This window comes from Melospiza melodia, chromosome Z, assembly GCF_035770615.1.
Source record: "Melospiza melodia melodia isolate bMelMel2 chromosome Z, bMelMel2.pri, whole genome shotgun sequence".
NCBI lineage: Eukaryota > Metazoa > Chordata > Aves > Passeriformes > Passerellidae > Melospiza > Melospiza melodia.
Window position 1 is genome coordinate 20514246 of NC_086226.1, and position 21454 is coordinate 20535699.

Genomic DNA, 21454 nt, shown 5'->3' on the forward strand with positions numbered 1-21454 from the left:
CATCTTATTTCAGGAAAAAAATACCAGCAAGAGTAAACAAAAAGTTTTTTATCAATATATGAATGGATTCATTCTCTCTTCAATGGCTTAACAGTGTCCTGTAAGCTGAAGAAAAAATACATGGCAATCTGTAAAAAAATGCCACATGAATACTGACATGGCTTTCCTTGTAACACCCAAGTAGGATGCAAATCCAGATAGCAGAAACTAAAATACAGGTTAAATCTTTAGAGTTCACTACTCCCTTTCCAGCCTTGCACTGACACCATGATCAGGATCTGCTCCTGTTTATGATTAAGAGTGCTCCTATAGTATTCCCAAACACTGACATATGTTTTACTTTTATAATAACTCTACTCTAAGTAACAGTTTATGCATATTACGTTAAAAAAAGTGTTCCCAAGTACTTGCTGACTAGATAATGAAAGTCAGCTCAAGAATAGCCAAATCATTAACTGGTGATGATGCTACACTAAAATTGCCAAGCAATGACCTGTACTGCAGCAGAAGTCTGGTGCAGCAGCTGGCTAGCCAGCTACAGCAGCTGGGGGGGAAGACAGGCCCATCAAGAGCAGGAATGTGCTCCCTAGTGGAGGGGTGTTACCCACAAAGAAAGGGCCAGGCACTTGCAGAGGCAGGCACAACAATGTGCCTCTGAAACACTCACCATGCTCCAAGAGGAGTCCACAAGTAGTTTTACATTTAGCCTACCAGTCTGCCCCTCTCAGTCAAACACCTTCTCTTTCCATGAGAAAGGTTATTTGCTTTTACTTTCCACACATGAAAAAAACAAAAAAGTCCATAAAACCAAGAGCTTATTTTTTTTACATTTCTGCAAAGCCAGTACACACCGTCCACAGTTCCAGCAGATTGTCCCAGTGTTGCAATACATAGCAGGATAATATTTAATACTGGAACAGAAGTAGATTATATTTATAATGCCTCATTCAGGACAATCCTGCTGCCTATTTCATAGTCTTTGGAGCTGATGAACTAATAAAAGTTCATGCATTTATATCAGTCAGCATGAAAAACAACCCATCACCACCTGCTATTTATCACCAGTGCAGATGGAATGTGATAAGCCTACATAATAAATTTACTTTCTTATCATACTTCTCCCTGGCATCAAAACTCAGTATCCACAACTAAGCAATGTGCTCTTCTTCTTATTTGCTTGCACATATAAAGCACAATGTACCACAGTCAGACAAATGGTGAATGAACTACTAGAATAAGCTGATGATTTAGTTTTTCCCTGTGGTTATTCTAGCACTTCATAGCTATAATATAAATAATATGACTTGACTTTGATTTAAAAAAAAATCATACCAAATATCTGTACAAGGACTGCAGAATAATTATCAAAATTTATATTAAATTACTTTGAAGTAGGAAGACTTTTTTCCTGTTTATAATGTTACATTGAATTGGTAGGCCCCTTTCAGTAAGAGATTTCTATCAATATGAATTAATTTGAAATTAACCACCGCAGTGCAAAACCAAACCAGAATCTCCAGGTCAACACCTTATGGTATTGTCCTTTGAAACCTACAAATTCAACTGTCAATAGTAACAGACGAAAGTCTACTAGTAAATTCTAGGACTTTGGATTTTTCAAGCCATATTATATATTTATTTGAGTAAGTCCTTAAGTAATTTACAGTTAGAGAAACAGAAAAAAAAAAGTTAATATAATTGATGCAATTGTTGCTGAACTGTTTAGTATAATTTCTGACTATGTGGAATGCTTAAAAAAATCCAAAGTAACTACAGAACATTCATAATAGACAAACTTCAATGTAATGACCAGAAAACTCAGGAAATATTTTAAAATACTGAAAAAGATAGTCTTCATTCATGTGTTACTTTGGTATTTAGGTTTTGTGTGTTACAATGAAGGAACAAAGCAGTGAATCCAACAATTACATTTTGGACCTTTAATCTGCATTAGATGGAAGGAAAAGCAAGCAGAAAAGGTGAGTTAACCCAATTAATAACTGGCAAGATGAATAGCATCAGCTGTACAGGACTGCCACTTCATAGCATTCCACAAGTAACATCTGTGGCTGAAAAGGAAAGGAAAGATGATTGGTTAAGGAAAGGAACCAGTTATCTTGCTTTTGAAGAGTTACAGGTTTATTCTGGCAGTGCAACACAATGTATGTCAGAGAAAATGTGGTTTAACTCATTTTACCCCAATGAATTTCACATACTTCATAGGGCTCAGGATGTAAGCAGAGGTGTATGTTCATTCAAGTTGATTTAGTGTAATCTTTATATCAAAATGAAAGAGTTATGCTGGATTATGCTTATGCTGTAAGAGTGTAGATAACTGCAGTAAAGAAATTCAGCCAATCCTGCTCCTGAACTAGAACACGAAGCCTTCCATCACCTGAATGCACAAAACTAACAGCATCTCCTTAATCAGGACAGAAAGGAGGAAACTACAAAAATACTTTCAAAGAAACTACTGAAGTATCCCTCTCAAGAACTACCCTTTTAAGGTTCTTTTCCTAGCCAAGGCTTAGACAGGTAATCAGTTTTCCAGCTCAAATGAATTCAAGACCAAGTCCACAACTGCATTTATAGCTCCTTAGTCTGTCAGAGAGAATGTACCTTTATTCCTCCTGCTATGCAGAAACTTTTCTAGTGAGAGAAGGAGAAAGAGATCTGAAATTGAATCAGGTTCTGCAAGACCATGCAAAATGAGTTGTAAATACCTACTTTGGCTAAGGTTTCCCTACAGATCTTAATAAACCCCAGAAAACCAAAAATCAGTAAATTAGCTCTGGTGTAAGTTACAGACCAGTAACACAATATATGCAAAGTGAAAACAATTGCACTAGATTATATATACTCTGACTGACTTGGAACAGACAGCTTGGAACATAATAGAAAAAAATCCTGGAACAAATGTCAAGAGGACATGGAGAGCCATCCTGCCCTGCAAGGAGCAAACAGGGGGCACAGGGCTGAATCTGCACCAGAACAAGTATATTGGGAAACAAGATACAGTGAAAGGGGGAGGGGGGGGAAACTACAAAAAAAGAAAAAGAAACCTAAAATTATTGTGTAGGAAGACACCTGACCTAGAAAAAAATTCTACCTAACAGCTTCAAATTCACACTCTTCAAACTCTTCTTTTTTTACTGGAACAGAAAGCCACATTAAAGAAGCACTGATCTGGCTAATACAAGAAGAAAATACAGATCCTTTTCCATTCAAAGTGATACTAAGATAACCTCAGATTTAAGCCAAAGTGTGGTAATAAGGGAAAAAAACAGATGCGGTAAAATGGAAAGAAAAAAAGGAAAGGCTTCTTCAGAAGCTGCCAAGATAAATTTTTTTAATAAAGAATTGCATCTTTCCCTGTCTCACAGGAAGCAATCAAAAACCTGAAAAGAAATTCCATGTAGTCAGATTCCATGGAACTTAACATTTTATGGAGCAGACTAATAAAGAAAATTTCTCTTTGCTCTTGCTTTTTGATAAGCACATTCATTATCTAGCAGTAGTTACCATAGCAGCAAAACTATGTCAGCCATACAGGACAGTGCATTTTATGACTAAAATCAGTGAAAGTTCTCATTATAAAAACATTAATGGAAAACCAGTACCAGACATCAAAAACATACACAGGCAGCATGGTGAACATAAAAGCCTACTTAATTCTCTTGTGACAACCCTTAACAAAAGCAATGATAACCACACAAAGTATCCATTGTTGTAATGTATAAGCATCTTTTACCAAAAAATACTTACATATATCTGGATCTTTACTTTTCTTTGTTTTGTTACTAAGACTTATCTCAAATCTATTAATATCAGATGAAAGATCACTAGGAGTAAAGAGAGAGAGCCTTAATTAATACTATACATGGCTGGCATTTAAGCTTTTCCTAATTTCATTTCAATCCCCAGTTATCATTATCAGTGACTTAAATAAGCAAACATAAGTACCTACAGAAAATTCTGCCCATGCAGAATTTGTCTGAAATTGCTGCTGTATAAGCACATATACAGTATTTTTTAAAATACTGTAAAATTATAAACAAGTGTTAAGAATCTTAAATCCAACACAAACTGAAAGTGAAATTCACTAATTCAAGATAATTAAAACTTACTCAAAGACAAATTCTTCAGACCACACAGGGTTCTGTCCTTCCCTGATGTGTGTTTTTGCTACTTGGACACTGTTCAGGTAGATGTTACAATATGGATTTGTAAAATGCTTTACTGGGAGTGTATGAGCTTCTTCTACATGCAAAATGAGACTGCTGACCTGAAAAAAACAAAAATTTATTTTTTGTTGCTGAAATACAAAGCACATTAATGAATTATTTTAATCCTCTATGCAGAGGCTAATGTGAATACTGAATACCAAACTCCTTATTAGAACAGTACAGACCAAATGTATTGGAACATTTTAAGAAGCACAAGGAACAAAGTAAGACTAACTCAAATAACTAGTGAAAACAAATATTCAGGCCCATGTTTTTAAGACATCTTGGAGTTACTGAAATGGAAGACTGGCACTTTGAGTAAGAACCATGAACAATTCCAAATACCGTGGATTATTGTTTGGTGCTTTCCCAACAGAAATTCTCTTGTGCAACACATTATATTGTATTCTTCTATGCAGATAAACACTGTCTTTGCTTCTTGAAGAAAAGAATTCCCTTTTTGTTTGGCTTTTGCACCCTGAAGCTCCCAACTGCACCTGTCACTTTATCTGTAAATTCACCTAATTTAGTTCATTTATTTAGAAGTATCCAAATTTCTTTAATGTTCACAACCAAACAGTTGTGGTTTATTACTTTTTACTCACCGTTTTATTCCATTCTCTACTGCCTGTAACAAGCAACGACATTCAATGCTCCTTAGATTAAATAATATCAGAAATTCTTAAAGTATTTCCCTGTTATGCTCCAATCATTACAGACATAGCTATTTAAGACAGATTGGCCTCTCTCTCTGAAGAAATTCTGGCATGTATTTTCAAGACACCAAGAGAAATTAAGACACAAGCTTGGCTCAGCATGTATTTGTTACATAAAATGAGTATCATTAGTTAAATAACATGTATTTACATGTAACTAAAATGTAAATAATGGGTATTTTATGTATGTGTAATATAATTTTTTTTCACATTTTTTGTTCACATGTTGTATGAATTTTTTTAATTTCCCATGTGAGGCATATTCAAAAAGCTGCTGACTTCTTTAGACTTTTATTTAGGATTTGCTACTGTTGAATGGAAAAATCCTGAGACTTATTAATATCATTTTGCACAGAGGAGGCAAAATACTCCTCCACATGCACCTCCAACCCCACAATATCAGCTTCACCTGACGCAGACGTTTATTTGATGTTCCTGGACTGGATTTTCTTAAACTGCAAAACACCTGCAGAGCTTTCATCCAATCCTAAGAGAGAAGGATGCAGAAGAATGTAACGAAAACCAAGTCAGATACAGCTTCTTGCAGTGGAACAGACATATCTGTATAAAGTATCTGAATTTTCCCTTTAGCTTGGCATAACCTAAGTTTTCTGTAATTCCACAGTATGAAAGACTGAATATTAAAGCAAATTTATTATCATTACTAAGCAAAACGTCATAAAGAATTTGCAAATCTGAACCATCTTCTCTTTCAGTATTATCAAGCATTACTAATGGATATACAGTGTGACCTTTGCCAATTTCCCAGTGCAGTGATACTACAAGAAGTTACAAATTGTATATAAAATTAAGAAAAAGTTGTTTACTTCTGAGAAAATTGCATTCAACAAGCCAAACAGGTCTGATTATTCTCTCCAGTAGTCCCATATGGCAGTCATAACACTGTATACTTCAAACAAAGACTGAACAATTAACAGAGAAATACAGAGCATATATTCAACATTCGCCAGTTTGTCTTCGGAAGGTGGAAGACGTATTATAGCCTCATTCACTAGTTACTGTCTTCCCAACCATTAAATCCTGTACATTTCTTGCAAAGCACAAAATTTAGATTTTGACCAACAGTCTTCTCTTCAGTCAGTACCTCAAAGATATGCTATCTACTCTCAAAGTACTGTTTAACAATGTCGTTAAAACCCCCACAATACTGCTTCACTCATTCTTCACAGCATCTTCCGCATCTTAAAAATACAGAAATACGTACTGCATCTATTCTCAGTTTTGTGAGTTAGGCTTCAGTTTTCAACTCCTTCCAAGGAAAAGCTTTCAGCTACACCCCACCAAGGTTCTATTTTTCTATGAAATGATAGAAGTAAAGAAAGCTGAGTTTTCTCAGCTTTGTTATCTCTTTGTAAAGTTTTCTGGGCCAAAACCATATTATAAAGAAATCTGAAACAACTGTGTTCTGTATAAACACAGTGAACAGCTTGTTAAGCAGTTTCAAAATCAAATTAAACCAAATGTTCAGGAAACAAAACAGGACATTCTATCTTCTACACATTCTTAATTACTTTACTTTTTTGAAAACAAAAGATTTTACAGATATGACAAAAATTAAGAAGCATGGAATTTAATTTATATATTCTCAATTATGATACAGCATACTGTCTCTCAAAGTCAATACACTGACAATTGTATGATGAATTCCACTACATAATTCTTATGTCATCTCTCCAAATTTAACAATTTGCATTAACAATTTTTAATAATTGGCATTAATTTAAAAAGAAAATCTGTGCTTTCCTTTATACACAGAACATAAAAAATAATATATAGACTTCATGCTCTGGTGAATACAGTCTGTTATGAGTGCTCTAAAAAGCTTTCATGTCATTCAAATAACATCAAATGCAAACCTTAACTTCTAATGCAATGCATACATCAGAGCTGTGAACTTGCAGAGCTTAAAACTTAAACAAGAACACTCTATCATTTTAGATACAATCTACTGGTAAAATAATTTCTCTGAAGTAAGCTTCTATCCCACAATTCCTAATCAGTGAACATAACTGTTAAGAGAGCTAGTAACTAAAGACACCACATAAACCCAGAAAATCTTACTCTGTGCACCATCAGGGCCAAAGACTATGTACAACTACCAGTTTATATACATGGCAAATGACTGGAAAAGACAGTTCTATGCACTTTGGTCACACATACATGCATTAGCATTTTATTTATTTCACTCTGAAGTAAAACTCTAACTTACTGTACTGTGTTTTATAGCATGGAAAAGACCTGGAGAGTAAATTTTTTCTTCTGAATTGAACTATGTCAAAAACCATGTATGTTCTCCAGAAAGAGGTAACAGAAAGTAATGGAAGTTCTGCACATGGGGCCTGACTGGAATTTGTCAAAACCAAAACCCTGAAGAACAGGTAATACAGGTGCTGGATTTTCAGCACCAACCTTCCCCCTCAGAGATCTGCTACCAGTTAATTTTAACACCTGCTGTGTAACGACTAAATATTTGAGATATATTTGCTTCCTGCTTCAGAAGGGAACATCACTGAACAACACAAGATTTAAAGTTACTTTTTTTACACGTAGCAAATAAAAGCTCTCACCTGTGCTTGCTCTGGAGTTTCGCCTGCAAAGTAAAAGATGTAATGCTCTTCACTAAAGTGCTGAACTACTATCTGAAAACAGTTTGGCCTTAAAAATAAAAAAAAAGAAAAACAAAAATTAAGTTTAATTAATCTTCACACATTAACAGACACCTTCACTTAATCTGTGCCAAAACAAAGTTTACACTGAAGTAACAGATTTCTCCTGTTTGTCTGTAAGATGCATTGAATAACTGCATCAATGTTTGTTCATCTACATGTTACCATCACAAATGGAAAGAGAAAGACTTCCAACAAGATTTATCAGATCTTCAAAAACTGCATTTTGGTTTTGAATGTATTGTGTCATTTTAAGAAAACTACAGTACATGCAACCTGCTTCAGAACACTGACACATTTTTAGAATGGTGTGTACTGAACAAGCACGTATGCTGGCTTACAGTTAAGGCAAAAAAAACAGCCATCTCAAAACACTTGTGAACTCTCTATTCCTAGAGAGTTTAAAAGCAGTGGAAGTTCAGCATTTTTTCACAACCAGTTAATCATACATAAAGGATTTTTCTTTCAAGAAACAGTATTAACCTAAGGAATCCCCTATATGAATGTGTCCCACAGCTCTTATGACCAGTAAGATGTGTACTAGATCATACTCAAAACACTTGAGTGTGTAAGTAACTCTGAGTATAGTAATTGTGCAAAAACAATCTTTGAGGATGTTTACTTATATGAAGTAGTATAATACAAACAAAGTACTTGTTTTTAAACAGAAAAGAACCCACAGACTTCTAACAAAGTTAGCTTTCAAATACTTACCAAAATAATGTAGAACTTTTCGAATTTACAAAAATTCTTTATCTCATTAACTCTTGGTGCAATAGGATTAAAAAAACCCCAATGTCCTACCTGCCAAATAAACTGTCATGTACTCCATAGACAGAACACACACTAAGGTCTATTAGTCCTTTGGGTTTTGTGGCTCGTTTTTCACTTTCAAAATAAATAAGCTGGGCATCATTTCCCTCTAATATAAAGTACAAGTTTTTCCATCTCTTTCCTTTACCTGCACAAGAATCAAGCAAATAGTTATAATACTGTCTAAAACAACATGTAAATTTTGTAAATTAAGAAAACAGAAGAGGGCAGTAAAGCTTCTGTCAAATTCCAAAGAGAAGAACAATGTACAGATAATCACACTTGAGTTATAACATCAGTATACGCATTCTGTTTTATACAACATGTAACTAAAACCAGATCCTCTTCACAGATGCAGGTAGAGTTGCAAAAGATTCTTCAAACATCCTCAGTGTTTTCAACAATATTATGAAAGCGCATATGAGTTGCCCCAACAATGAGCTCCTCTCAGTGTTATGCCTGTATCTATACAGATTGCAAATAGCGACAATGTGGACCCCATTCATTAGATTTTTTTTTTAAAAAATGGACTCAACATTAGAAAGCTGCTCCTAAACTCTGACCATTGATTGCATTACAATACCTTACAACATACAGCTGAAGAACAGAAATGGAAATATTTTATATGCAAACTTAAATCAGAATCAACCTGCAAGCACAACCATATGTAAGAATTTGGCAGGTTCCACTTGCTGCAGAGAAAGGTTCTTTGAATTACAGTGGATTAGGAACATTCTGCAACAAATTAATGCTTAAATCAGAGCACCGTTTAGAAAAAACTTTCAGCCTTTATTTCACATTTCAATCATCATAAATCCACTGGGGTCTCAATAAACTAGTAGCAAAATTGATTTCAAAATACAAATTTAACACTCATTTATTATACTATGACTCCTAGGTGGAAGAGTGATTTTATTCCATTTAGTCCATTAACACTATGTGCATCCTTCTACAAGACTGTATTCTAATTTGCCTCTTTTAGCCTATTTTTTCCAAGCCATTCCCCTTTCATTCCTTATTCCATTGCATCTCTCTACACCTCTCAGAATAAACCTTCTCAATAAATGAGATGCTTCCCTTTTTCGGTTCAGACGGTATAGTTTGGAGTGGTTTGGGGTTTTTTAATGTCTCTTGTATTAGGCTATATGTAAACTCATACCTTCTTTCTTGCATTTGGTCACTATCCAGATTACCACCTGTAAATTATCCTTCTTGTCATTTGCAGAAATCTTGTTATTGATACCGTTTTTCTGCATCCATTAATGCTGATTTTTCCAAAAAGTAGAAATATAACACTCGGCAAGGGACCAGCTTCCTCAAAACTTCAAAGACTTGTTCAATGGAAACTCTTCAAGGTAATACTGAAGGTTACACTGAAATAAGTCAAGCTGTCAGCTTTTAATGTGCTTATTGCATGCTATGCTGTGTTAGCATTAGAACCCTAAAAAGTCACTATAACCTTTGTATGGCAGACTGCGCATATTAAATTTAAGATTGAAAACATACAACCTGACTTGGAATAACAAAACTAAACCAACTGTTTTCTGCAGTGAATGTACAGATTTACACTATTCTAGCTCTCTCAAACCTCTATCAGCTAGAACTTAGTGACTTCAACATTAAATACAAGCACTTTATGAAAATATATTTCATTTCATGATTTTGAATGCTACCTTTGACAAGGATGCCTAGTTTCTATGCTGTGCTGATTTTTTCAGAACTTTCAACCTAAATTTTCATACTGCATGTAATTTCATGTATCGCACTGTCCTACTCATCTACTACTTAAGGAAAGAGATCCTTCACACTCCTTACACACTTTCTAGAACCTTTTGCCCGCTTCAATTTCTCCCTTTCTAGTACTGCTAAATTCATTAAACTCAGCTAGAAGGTGTTGATCTCTGCCCTCTAGTGACCAACACTTGGGCACAAGGAAATGGAACAAAGTTGATGCAGGGAAATTTCAGATTAGACCTTAGGAAAAAGTTCTTCACTGAGGAGATGGCTATTGTTGGGATTTATAAAATTAGAGAGTTTTGAGAAAGAGGTTAAAAAAGCAGGCCTCAGACAGCAGACTTGTGAACACTAATACAGGGAAAAGTTTTCTAAGCAGTAGAGCACAAGTGAGAAATAGAACAATAAGCTCTTGTGATTTGTCTTTATAGGTTGAAACAAGGTTATTTAATGTATATCTTTAGAAGGTTAGTATGAATGAGTTTCTGTGCTTTGTCTCTCATCAACGAGCTATTGTGTTAGAAAACAAGTCCCTATTGTGTTAACTACCCTTACGTGTGTTTCATATGATTGGATAGAATTATTGTCAATATGTTTTGCTCTATGTGTGATTAGCTGAAACCTAAGGTGAGATGGCTTTATGCTACCGTGTAACGTGATGTTTCTTTAGCATTCCATTTGAATCATAGAGCTGCGAACGTACTGTCTCCATTGTCCTAACAATGTACTGAGACTGATGTGTGAAATAAACAGCTCACGACACTGATTCAGATTGTCCCATCTCCGTTCGTGCTTGTAAATAGTTTGCTGACAGCAAAATGGTGCCCCGTGTGAGGAAAGTAGACTAGAATAAAAAAGAAAATCGTGGAAAATCTCAGCCGCCGGAGACCCAGGTATTAATCAAGAAGACTATACCATCCCCCTCGTAGCCTGCAGCTGATGTGTTTGTAAGTAATCCTTTTCTAGAGAGCACCTAAGTGACGAAAATAAGAAATCATCTATCTAAAACAGAATGAAACGTCTTTTACCAGCTTGAGACAATGTTACAGGAAAAAGGGCATTCAGACATCTCAAAAACTGAGCTTAAAAATTTACTCATCTGAGTGAAAGCAAATACTCAAAATATAAATTTACAGTCTGCTTTTACCTTTGATTTTTAAGATCAGATAAACTACAAAATCTCTAACTTGTTCTCCCTCAAAAAAGATGAAAGTCTAAATGTACTTATACCTGCCTCCAGAGCTTTGATGGAGTGTTTTACACAAACTGATACTAACCAAGACAGTTCTAACTCACAAAACAAAGTATCCTGCCCAGACTCTTTAAATCCAAGTAAAATAGAGTCTGCGTCCCTCTCAGAGAATTTATTGGGTGTATCTCCAGACTCTGTAGACAGTGTTGCATCCTCTATGTCTTCCAAGCCTTCCAGCATCCCTGCAGTTGAAAACAGCCTTCCGTCCCTCCGAGTAAAAATAAACTCTTGCAGTGTCAAGGAGCCTGTTCAGACTTTTCATTATGTTCCAAGAATGTGAAAATTTTTGAAATTTGTTTGGAAGAGAGTGTAAGATGCATAGAAAAGAGAGATTAAAAGAAGTTTTGTGATAAAGAAACTGTGTGTTCTAAAATTGTACAAGCAAAGACAGTAAAAACTGACTTAGAGTCTACTTTCATGAAAAAGATAGAGCAAATGCAAGTTGTATGTTAGTATTGGTGGATTTTAATTGTTTTTTGTCATGCAGATTTGCCTGTGGAACAACCAAAAACAAATGTGTGAGTGACCTTAGCCAAGGCAGCCGGCTCAGATACTATATGTTTGTCTAACTCAGAACCAGAAAAGCCTTTTTCAACCTGTCTTGTTGGTGTGCCAGTAAAAGAACTGCCTTCTGTCAAAAACAATCCAATGGTAAGCCAAGTAGAATTGACAATGAAAACAATACCTCATTGAATTGGAATGTTTGGTCCAAAAAATTTCCCAAGGCAGCATCTGAACCTCAACAATTAGAAATCTTTAGCTCTCTAACCATAGATTTTTGCTTTACTTCCATAGCTAGTGCCTAGCAAAAAGGTGATCCCCCAAAGTACAATGTTACTACCCATTATTTCGCATATAGAAATTTGAGTTTTTAGTGTAATTTTTCAAACAGTTGAGATGTGCTTTCTGAGGTTGATCAATATCTACGGCAATTGCCAAAAAAGGACTGGTTCATTTGTAGAGATAGATCTTAGCAAGGCATTCCAGCACACCTTGAAGGTGGCCCTTGAAGCATTAGAATGCTCACTATAATTGCACCCACTGCCAAAGCAGTTATGAAAAAGAAACAAAAGAGAAGGAAAGCTGTTCCTCATTATGAAGAGAACTGTCAGAGTGATTTTAGCCTTAGAAAGCTGCCAGAAGAGTTTCAGCAGGTTTGTTTTTACCCCAATTAGCTTCTGCAGTGGCATTGAAACAATTAGATCGAGTTAGATGCTGGCTGAACAAGCAAGCTAATGCCACATCCTCTGCAATTAATGATATGTTAACCGAGTTTGATAGTGTTAGACATGCTACTCTTCAAAACAGAGTAACAACTGATTTTCTTTTACTGGCACAAAGGCATAGTTGTGAAGAATTTGAAGGACTGTGTTGTATGAATTTGTCTGACCATTCTGAATCCATTCACAAAAGCATACAAAAACTGAAAGATTTGACAGCTCAAATTAAACAAGATGACAGTTCCTAGCTAGATGATTTGTTTCAAGAATGGAGCTTTGCACCTTAGCTAAAGCAACTTTGCAAGATAAGTCTTTATGTATTAAGTGTTCTAGTATTGATATTGATAGTAATACCCTGCATACTTCAGTGTGTGCGGCGAAGTCAGACAGAGAGGGGGAATTGTCAACAGAGAGGGGGAATTGTTTGGATTTATAAAATTAAAGAGTTTTGAGAAAGTGGTTAAAAAAGCAGGCCTCAGACAGCAGACTGGTAAACACTGCTAATACAGGGAAAAGTTTTCTAAGCAGTAGAGCACACGTGAGAAGTAGAACAATAAGCTCCTGGGATCTGTCCTTATAGGTTGCAACAAGGTTATTTAATGTATATCTTTAGAAGGTTAGTATGAATGAGTTTCTGTGCTTTGTCTCTCATCAACGAGCTATTGTGTTAGAAAACAAGTCCCTATTGTGTTAACTACCCTTACGTGTGTTTCATGATTGGATAGAATTATTATCAATATGTTTTGCTCTATGTGTGATTAGCTGAAACCTAAGGTGAGATGGCTTTATGCTACCGTGTAACGTGATGTTTCTTTAGCATTCCATTTGAATCACAGAGCTGTGAACGTACTGTCTCCATTGTCCTAACAATGTACTGAGACTGATGTGTGAAATAAACAGCTCACAACACTGGTTCAGATTGTCCTGTCTCCGTTCGTGCTTGTAAATAGTTTGCTGACAGCAAAAGCTGGTCCTTAGAAAAGGGTATGCAGGAAATGCTCACAGCCTGTCAGGGTTTAAGGAGTGTCCAGATAATGCTCTTAGTCATGTGGTTTAGTTTTCAGCAGACCTGCGCATGATCTTTATGACTCCCGGCCAGTTTAAGATACTGCATGATTCTATGATCCTCATTTGCTTTTTGTTTTCCTTTAAAGGAATAATAGAGGCAAACATAACTCACTTTTTTTCAGAAGATAACCTTTTTTGACAATATTTTTATAAAAAGCATCCTTTGTTTTCCGACGAATTGTATTGTAGATTTCTTTTCCGTCCACTGTATCATTAAGCACTTGTTCTTGGTGCTAGAAAACATGTCAGAAAAACATACTTTAAGTTCAGAAATTGCCAACTATGAAGTTGCAATCAGGATCATCTTACTGAATGCTACCTAACTCATTACTATTGTTCTCTCATGCATTTAACTAAAGCATTCATTTTTCATACAATACACATGCTAGAAATGTATTATAACTCTCCATATTTTCCAAACTGAAAGAAAATAGGGGTTTTCAATACAGACAATCTTCTACAAAGTAAGTCTTCTCCATGTAAAAACAAAAAACATGATGTTTCACGGTGATTTCACTGTGTTAAAACTTATGCTAGTCATTGAAGATTTATCTAGCTTGTAACTGTCTTCTACCAAAGCTCAGAGGCCTGACATATCATGGATAAACTCTGAAGCAACAAAAATGGTGCAGATCATAATTAAAACCGACTCAAAGTGGCACAGTCCCCCATTAATCTCTTTACAACTCACATGTTGTAACTGAGCAGAATTCAGGACAAGAGAAGAAAGGAAGAAACAGGAAATAGAAAAACTGATAAATTCACACAATAAAGGGTAGTATCTAGAAATGCAAGTAATAAATATGACCAAGCCAGGTCTGACTTTACTAAGTAAGCTGATGAACAAAAGTTCTTTAGCCATAAAAAAACCCAAGAAAAGCAAGACTATAAAGTAGTAAGGACATCGCTGAGATGAAAAGACATATGCACTGATTCTTACATAATATTCTACATTTCTTCCTGTGCATATATCTGTAAGAATTATTATTTTGATCAAAACAACAGCAAGATGAAAAATAATTTGGTAATACTAATAGGAATTACAGGACCTACAAAGGAAGCTATATCCATATGTTATGAGATGATAACATAACATAACATGATTATCTATCAAGATAATGTTTTTAACTTAAGTGCACAAGGAGTAGTGCACAAAAGAAGACATCTAGTGGCAAATACTTTTAAGTAAACAGCATATCAGACACAGGAATTCCACCAGATTGACTTTGAAATGATGCAAAACTCTTGAATTCTTTTCTCCCCCTCAAAAGCACAGAGTATGGAAGGGAGGTGAAGCTGAACATTAACTGCACCACTGAGCACTACATTTTCAAATAAAGTCACAAGTGCATCTGGCTAGGTTAAAAGAATCTGAAGTACTCTCACATGGAAAATGAGTCAATAAAGAGTTGATTAATATAGAAACTGTAAGTTTCATGTATGTGAAAAGCTAAAATGAAGACTTATTGCCATTATTAAGAGAAAAAATAAAAAAAGTTAGTAATTAAATTTTCCAAGGAGCAGTCTCAGAATTCTTACTCGCTTTCTGACCCAAGCACATTACTCAGCACAAGTTAACAGCAGGAAAGAATGGGGAAGCACCAAGGACACAACACAATAGGAAAGATTGCAATAACAAGGAATGTATCTCTTAGTGAAACACACCAGTTACACCTGTTGATACTTACAGAAAATGAGATGTGAACAGCTGAGTCATTCATTGGAGGACTGGGCTGTGAACAGTTGGCTATGCTAACATACTCGTCCCACACGGATGGACTTAACTTCTGCCATGGCAGTGCCTAAGGTGCTGTGTTTTGGTTTTGTGACTGTAATGGTATTGGTAACATAGCATAGTGTTCTGGCTTTTGTTGATCAGTACCTGTATAGCCTCAAGACTTTCTCCATTTCCCTCTCTGCCCCCTTCCTCAGTAAGATGGCTTGCTAGACAATATGCTGGGAACAGAGATAGCCAGGACAGGCGATGCCAATTTATTAGAGAGATACTCCCTGTCATGTAACATCATGATCAGCAATAAGCATGGGGGCACACGGAGGTCTCAGAGAACATCTGGGCATTAGCCTACTTGTGAGAGGTGCTGAGTGTTGCCTTTGTATCACCCTTTCCTTTGCTTATAAAACAGTATTTATCTTAACCCAGGAGCTTTTTGCTTTTGCCCCATTCCACAAGAATAGAGAATGAGCAAACAAAGGTACAGGTGGTTAGCAGTCACTAGGGTCAACCCACCACAGCAAATTACATGTATATTCGTTAAGTGCTTTCCAGAGGGAAAGGGAATTATGCATAACACGGTACTACTCTAAATTGTTCTGGTACATGTTCAAGAAAGCTGAGTTCACACCAAAATTGGTAGCAGCAAGACAACTATGAAAACATTACAAAGAGACAGGATCAGCTTCTGTGTGCTTAGCTTCGTGAACAGAAGAAATGCTCTCAGATTAATAAAAAAAGATGCCACAAAGGGGTATGAATTGCCTTCAACTCTCTTTAGGGACAGGAAGAGCAAATTTCTGATTTCCACTGAAACAGGAAAACTCGAGAACAGAAAAAGAAAAGAACAGGTACGTAAATTTTACAACTAGTTACAAGCTCATGAAAAGGTAATGATGTAGTATGCTTATCACTGGTGATCTCTTAGAATCAATTTCTGCTATGGGGCAAGTGTGCTGCAGAACAAGTGCTGCAGTCCCAGCCCCGCAATCACTCCTGAAGCTTTTTGGTGTGTATAGGTTTCCTGTGACAGGGGAAAAAACCCAGACACTGAAGAGAGGGCAGACTGGCTCCCCTTAATATGGGACTAAATCAAAGCATGAGCCCAGGAACTAGGGGTGCAGAGTAGAGGTCGAACACCTCACAACATAAACAGAACTTACCATACTTTCTGTTTACTATAACCCAGTCTTCAGTAAGTGTATGTATTTGAGGATAAAATAAAAGAAACAGATGAGCTGAAAACATTGAAGTTGTTGATGATTGACTACTGGAGATTATGCTGTTTAACTACCACTGTATCTCTGCTGTAATTTAGTTCATAAATTGATTTGATGTTGATTCAGTGTGTGACTTCAACATCAAAGGCTCAGAGATTAAATCCTACCTGCATTGGAACAGGATCTTTTAAGTAATATCCTTCAACAATCTGTTCTTTTCTGTAGTGCTCAATGATGTCAGCAATACTGTTCCAATAAGAAAAAGAATATTGAAATGTTAAACACATTAATTTTTCCACCGTTTGAGAATCTGCTTTTCCATAAAACCACAAAAAATGTTCCCTCAAAGTTTTAATAAAATCAAGTGTTAATCATCATAATCTTATTTGACAGGAATATACTGAAGTCAAGAAAGTTCATAAAACTGTATTCAGAATGTATTAACCTAAACTCTGCAAAATATTTTAATGACTTGCTTAAAATGTCACATTAGGACACTGCACTTTCCACATTCAGGTAGTACATGTGCATTACCTGCTTTCCAACCAAGTTGAAAAATTACTATTTCATTGGCAATAATTTTCCAAGTCCTAGAATAATTAGATAAGTGGAATGGGACATATTCTGAGGGAAGTGCAATCCCCTTCTAGAAGAACAGGAATAGAAAACAGAAAAGGTTGGTAGTAGGGCTTATACAGATTACGACTGGACATCACTGAGCTATTCTTTCAAATACTCATGTCAGTAGCACTCCTTTACAGGGATGCACTGATTCTAGTCATCAGATTGAGACTGCAATCGCATTTGGAAGGCTCAGGAGAGACGTAGTGACAGATACAAGCTGAAATTCAAGGCATTTAAGTTGCTCTAATTTATTTTCACACTACTGAAATTCACATTGTAATAAAGAATAGCAACAGGGACATCAACAGAATATAATCATTTACATGCAAATATCCATCTAGAAAAACAGCTAAGTAATTAAATAGATAAAAATATACTCAGTGTGACTTCTCAGTTCATGCATACTCAGCTGTGTGCGCAAAGATACAAATAAGGCATGTGTGCAATGCAGGAACAATAGCTTATACTGTAAAAAATCTCAAAAACTTTTAAATAAAGCTATATCAAGGTATCTTGGTTGGCTTTCCTATTTTATTCGGAAGCTATGAACTTGATAAAATAACCATCCCACAAGCAGTTTTATTTTTCAGATATGTAAAATGAGGTTAATGTTTCTTTCCGTTTTAATGAAATCAACTAGTTAATTTCAATTTTTACTGAGATACTGTCTGTATATGCTGTTTTCTACATAAGAATTGCAACTGTGTCACACTAAAAACCACAATGACTCAGTCATTACATTTGACAGGTTGAATAGCTACTACCAACATTTGCTAATCGATCAAACAGCATTACATGAACTTTCTGACTCATCAAATTAGGAATACCTTGACCTTCAATGCAGCATCTACTTCCTTGATTAAAAATGCCATTAGGAGTTCCTCAATGTAAGGAGCAGGTGCCTGCAAAATTTCTGCAATTTTGTAATACAGGCCAAAGAATAAAGTCAGTTGTATTTAAAAACTCTTTCTGGAGTTGGATTAACGTTTAGACTAGGAATTCCAAGCCTTGATGAAGCACCCAAGGGCTGTGTTTTTCATTATATGTTTGAACTTCCAGCAAATTTATCAACCTTATACACACAGAAATTTGAACTGAATATCACCTTAAGAGTATAGTGGTAATTCTCCCAAACATACAACAAAAACAAAGATTTTCCTTTGACATTAAGGACGATCTCTAGAAAACTACATATCAAAATACTAAAAGAAATTCTTAAAGCACTTTGTCATAATTTATTGCTGCTTAACTTTAAAATCTTGTTTTCTGTTTGGCTGCATAGATCTCTTTCAGACAAATATAATCTACACACCAAGTGAATCCAGCACTGCATTATAAAGTAATCTGAAGCAATAACAAGGTAGTATTTTTCTGAAAGTGTATTATTTATTGCTACAAACCCATTTGAGACTAATAAGAGTTCACTAACTTGATGATTAATTTGGCATCACCAAGGATGGGGGGCTCGGGGCCTATCATCCTCATCCTAAGTCATGCAACTACAAATTGGCATTTACTTCCATGAAAGGCTGACCCTGCAGCTAGCTTAGTTTTCAGTAAGGATGGCTGAAGGCCAGATTGATTAATGAAGAAGGTATTCCAGCAGCCTATGTGTGAAATTGGCATAGGTTCCTAAGGATCCAATTATTTAGCCTCACAGCATCATGTGAGTGAAGTCTTATAAAAAAGTCCACTGAACTTCATGAGGAGACCTTGATATTTTCTCACACACAGCTGCTAAAAACCTCTACCCAATCAGAAGTGACAGAAATTCTCTATTGGGGTAAGAATGCCCTTGTTCTACGTGAGCAGGTCAGGAAAAATGCTGATTTTTTTAAGGCAGACAGTGACCTCTTTTTAAGGAGGAAGGTGAGTTCTCACTACTGAAAATACTTCCAGATACAGCAACTCTAAAAAAATACTATGAAAGACCAAGGTGTATTGATAGTTTCTCCCATAAAAGGGGAAAGACTTCATTATTTCTCTTTCTGTTTTGTACAAATTACTATTTTTTTGCCTCAATGGCAAAAGAAATACATCTTAAGTTTGTTCACTCTAAATGAACTGATCAATATTTCTGCTCCAAGTACCAAGCACATACTTCAATGTAATTTAGTAATTTTTTCAACAACAAAGGGATTTATCACCTTTCTTGTAAATACCAATTTCTATTATTTGAAAACTCTATTGATTGTCTCAGATAAAATTAGCATTTTTATTTTCCCCTTTTCAAATAGACAAGAACTCATGTAGAAGCTTCCAAGCTGCTTCAAATAGAGTAATCTCTTAATTAAAGATACACAATTTATGGATCCACATGATCCATTCAAACTACAATTTACAGAGTGAAGCAACTGTTTGGCAGAACAAGCACAAATACTTCAAGAGAAACAAGTTACACTTAGGTTATTTAAGCTGTAAGAATCTACTCAGTTAGTAGTAACTACTACGGAAATTAGAGAAAATATTTAGTATAAAGGAAACTACAGTCTTAAAATCATAGTAGTAAATAATTACCAGGAGCAAATTATGCAAGCACAAAATACGCACAATTCCTTTTGCCACAAAAACTCACCTATTATAGTATCGGCCTCCCATCATAAATTGATTGTTTGATGTTGGACATATTTTAAAACGCTGAATATTTTCACTGGTCCGGAAATAAAGTGAATAATCACCAGGAGTATTATCTGAAGGCCTCACAAGAAAACTGCACACCTGACCAACTGAAAAAACATCATAACAGTGTTATTTTTCTTAGTGATATATGTAAACCCTTAGAAAATCTATTTCTACATAAATTAGAAAGAACTGCACACCTGAAGAGATACAAACCCTATAAAGGTAAATTACAGTAGTGATCTCAAACTAGAAGAACTAGTACTAAACCACCAGAATTAATGAAAAACGGTTCCACTGTAGGCTGCAACCTAGCCATATCTTTGCCATCTCTTTAAAACATCATACAAAAAAAAGCTTGATAACATTTTCAAATCTCTGTGCCAATATTTAAAGTAGGGTATTAAACAAAATGAGTCAGAAGTACTGTTTTCAACTAAAAAAATACTTGCTTTATGAAAGTGAAATAATTGATTCCACATAAAACAATCTAAAAAATTAATTAAATAAAAAAAACTTAGATTAACTTTACTTGAGAACATACTCAGTACTGACAGCCATGAAAGTTTTCGTCCAATGTAGTATTCTACTGAGGTAGCACCCAGAGGGATTGGAGAATCTAAAACACTCATTTATGCTTATATATAGAAAGAAGTTTTGCCATAGTTTAATATTAACAGGATTGCTTTGTGTCATTTCACTATCACTGTATTTCACATCAGAAATACACATACCTGTCATCAGCAAATTGTAAGCTTCTTGTTTGGAGATCTTCCCATGGAACCATCTTAACAAAGATGAAGAGAAAAATTAGAAAGCAAGACTACCCTCTCTCTTTTTTGGTTATGCTGACATCCAAGACTCTGGCACCCATGAATTAATCTTTATTTTAAAAGACCCAATATATACGGATGAGACAATCAATGTCCATGCTATTTAATGATTCTCTCCTCCCAACAACATGAAAGACTAACACTAATATGTATATAAATAAATTACTTCAATAAAACACTTGGAGCTGATGTTCAAATACAAGTGAGTTTAGAGATTGATATGAATTGTCCAAAAAGTAGGTAATTTCATAGGCATTATTTGAAGTCATACAGCAATGTACTAGCATCATGAAATCTGAAGCTCAAACAAGAAGTTATACACAGAAAACCTCAAACTCAAATTTGCGAGAGCTGTGGAAACAAAACCTAGGTTTGTTAGATTAATGAATACAAACTGCTTTGATCTCACACCTTGCACCTTCCCGGAGTCTTGTGTCAGAGTAGTAGCCCACAAAAGTTCACAGCCTCTGCCTAGTTTTGGCATGATACTTACCACTATTTAAAAAAGCCTGACACACTACAACTTAATAATCTGTATTTAAAGGAAAGCTAAAGATACGGTGCTTTTATAAGAAAAGACTCGAATTTCTGACTTTCTTTCTATACTATCTTCAGATATTAATATAGATTCCGATGAAAGGTAAACAAGAGCTGAAAGACAGAACCAAAGCTCCACATATCCCCTACAAGCTACTTTCCAAATACGAAAT

The 21454-nt window shown here is 35.4% G+C and overlaps 1 protein-coding gene and 1 long non-coding RNA gene across 4 annotated transcripts in view; one reads left to right on the forward strand and one right to left on the reverse strand.

The window, feature by feature from the left end:
* The window catches only part of RASA1 (RAS p21 protein activator 1), a 48116-nt gene that overhangs the window by 10829 nt on the left and 15833 nt on the right, over positions 1-21454 (reverse strand). For all 3 annotated transcript variants that reach the window (XM_063181501.1, XM_063181503.1, XM_063181502.1), the window contains 9 exons: positions 20646-20698; positions 19868-20018; positions 16836-16914; positions 13829-13949; positions 8434-8590; positions 7531-7618; positions 5352-5429; positions 4128-4285; positions 3766-3842 (listed from right to left, as the gene is read on the reverse strand). In XM_063181501.1, the coding sequence (XP_063037571.1) occupies positions 3766-3842; positions 4128-4285; positions 5352-5429; positions 7531-7618; positions 8434-8590; positions 13829-13949; positions 16836-16914; positions 19868-20018; positions 20646-20698 (962 nt within the window). The remainder of the gene's footprint in view (positions 1-3765; positions 3843-4127; positions 4286-5351; positions 5430-7530; positions 7619-8433; positions 8591-13828; positions 13950-16835; positions 16915-19867; positions 20019-20645; positions 20699-21454) is intronic.
* LOC134432616 (uncharacterized) lies at positions 1507-13552 on the forward strand. Its single transcript, XR_010031371.1, has 3 exons — positions 1507-1979; positions 7190-7341; positions 9668-13552. It is a non-coding gene; the product is annotated as an uncharacterized LOC134432616 (long non-coding RNA).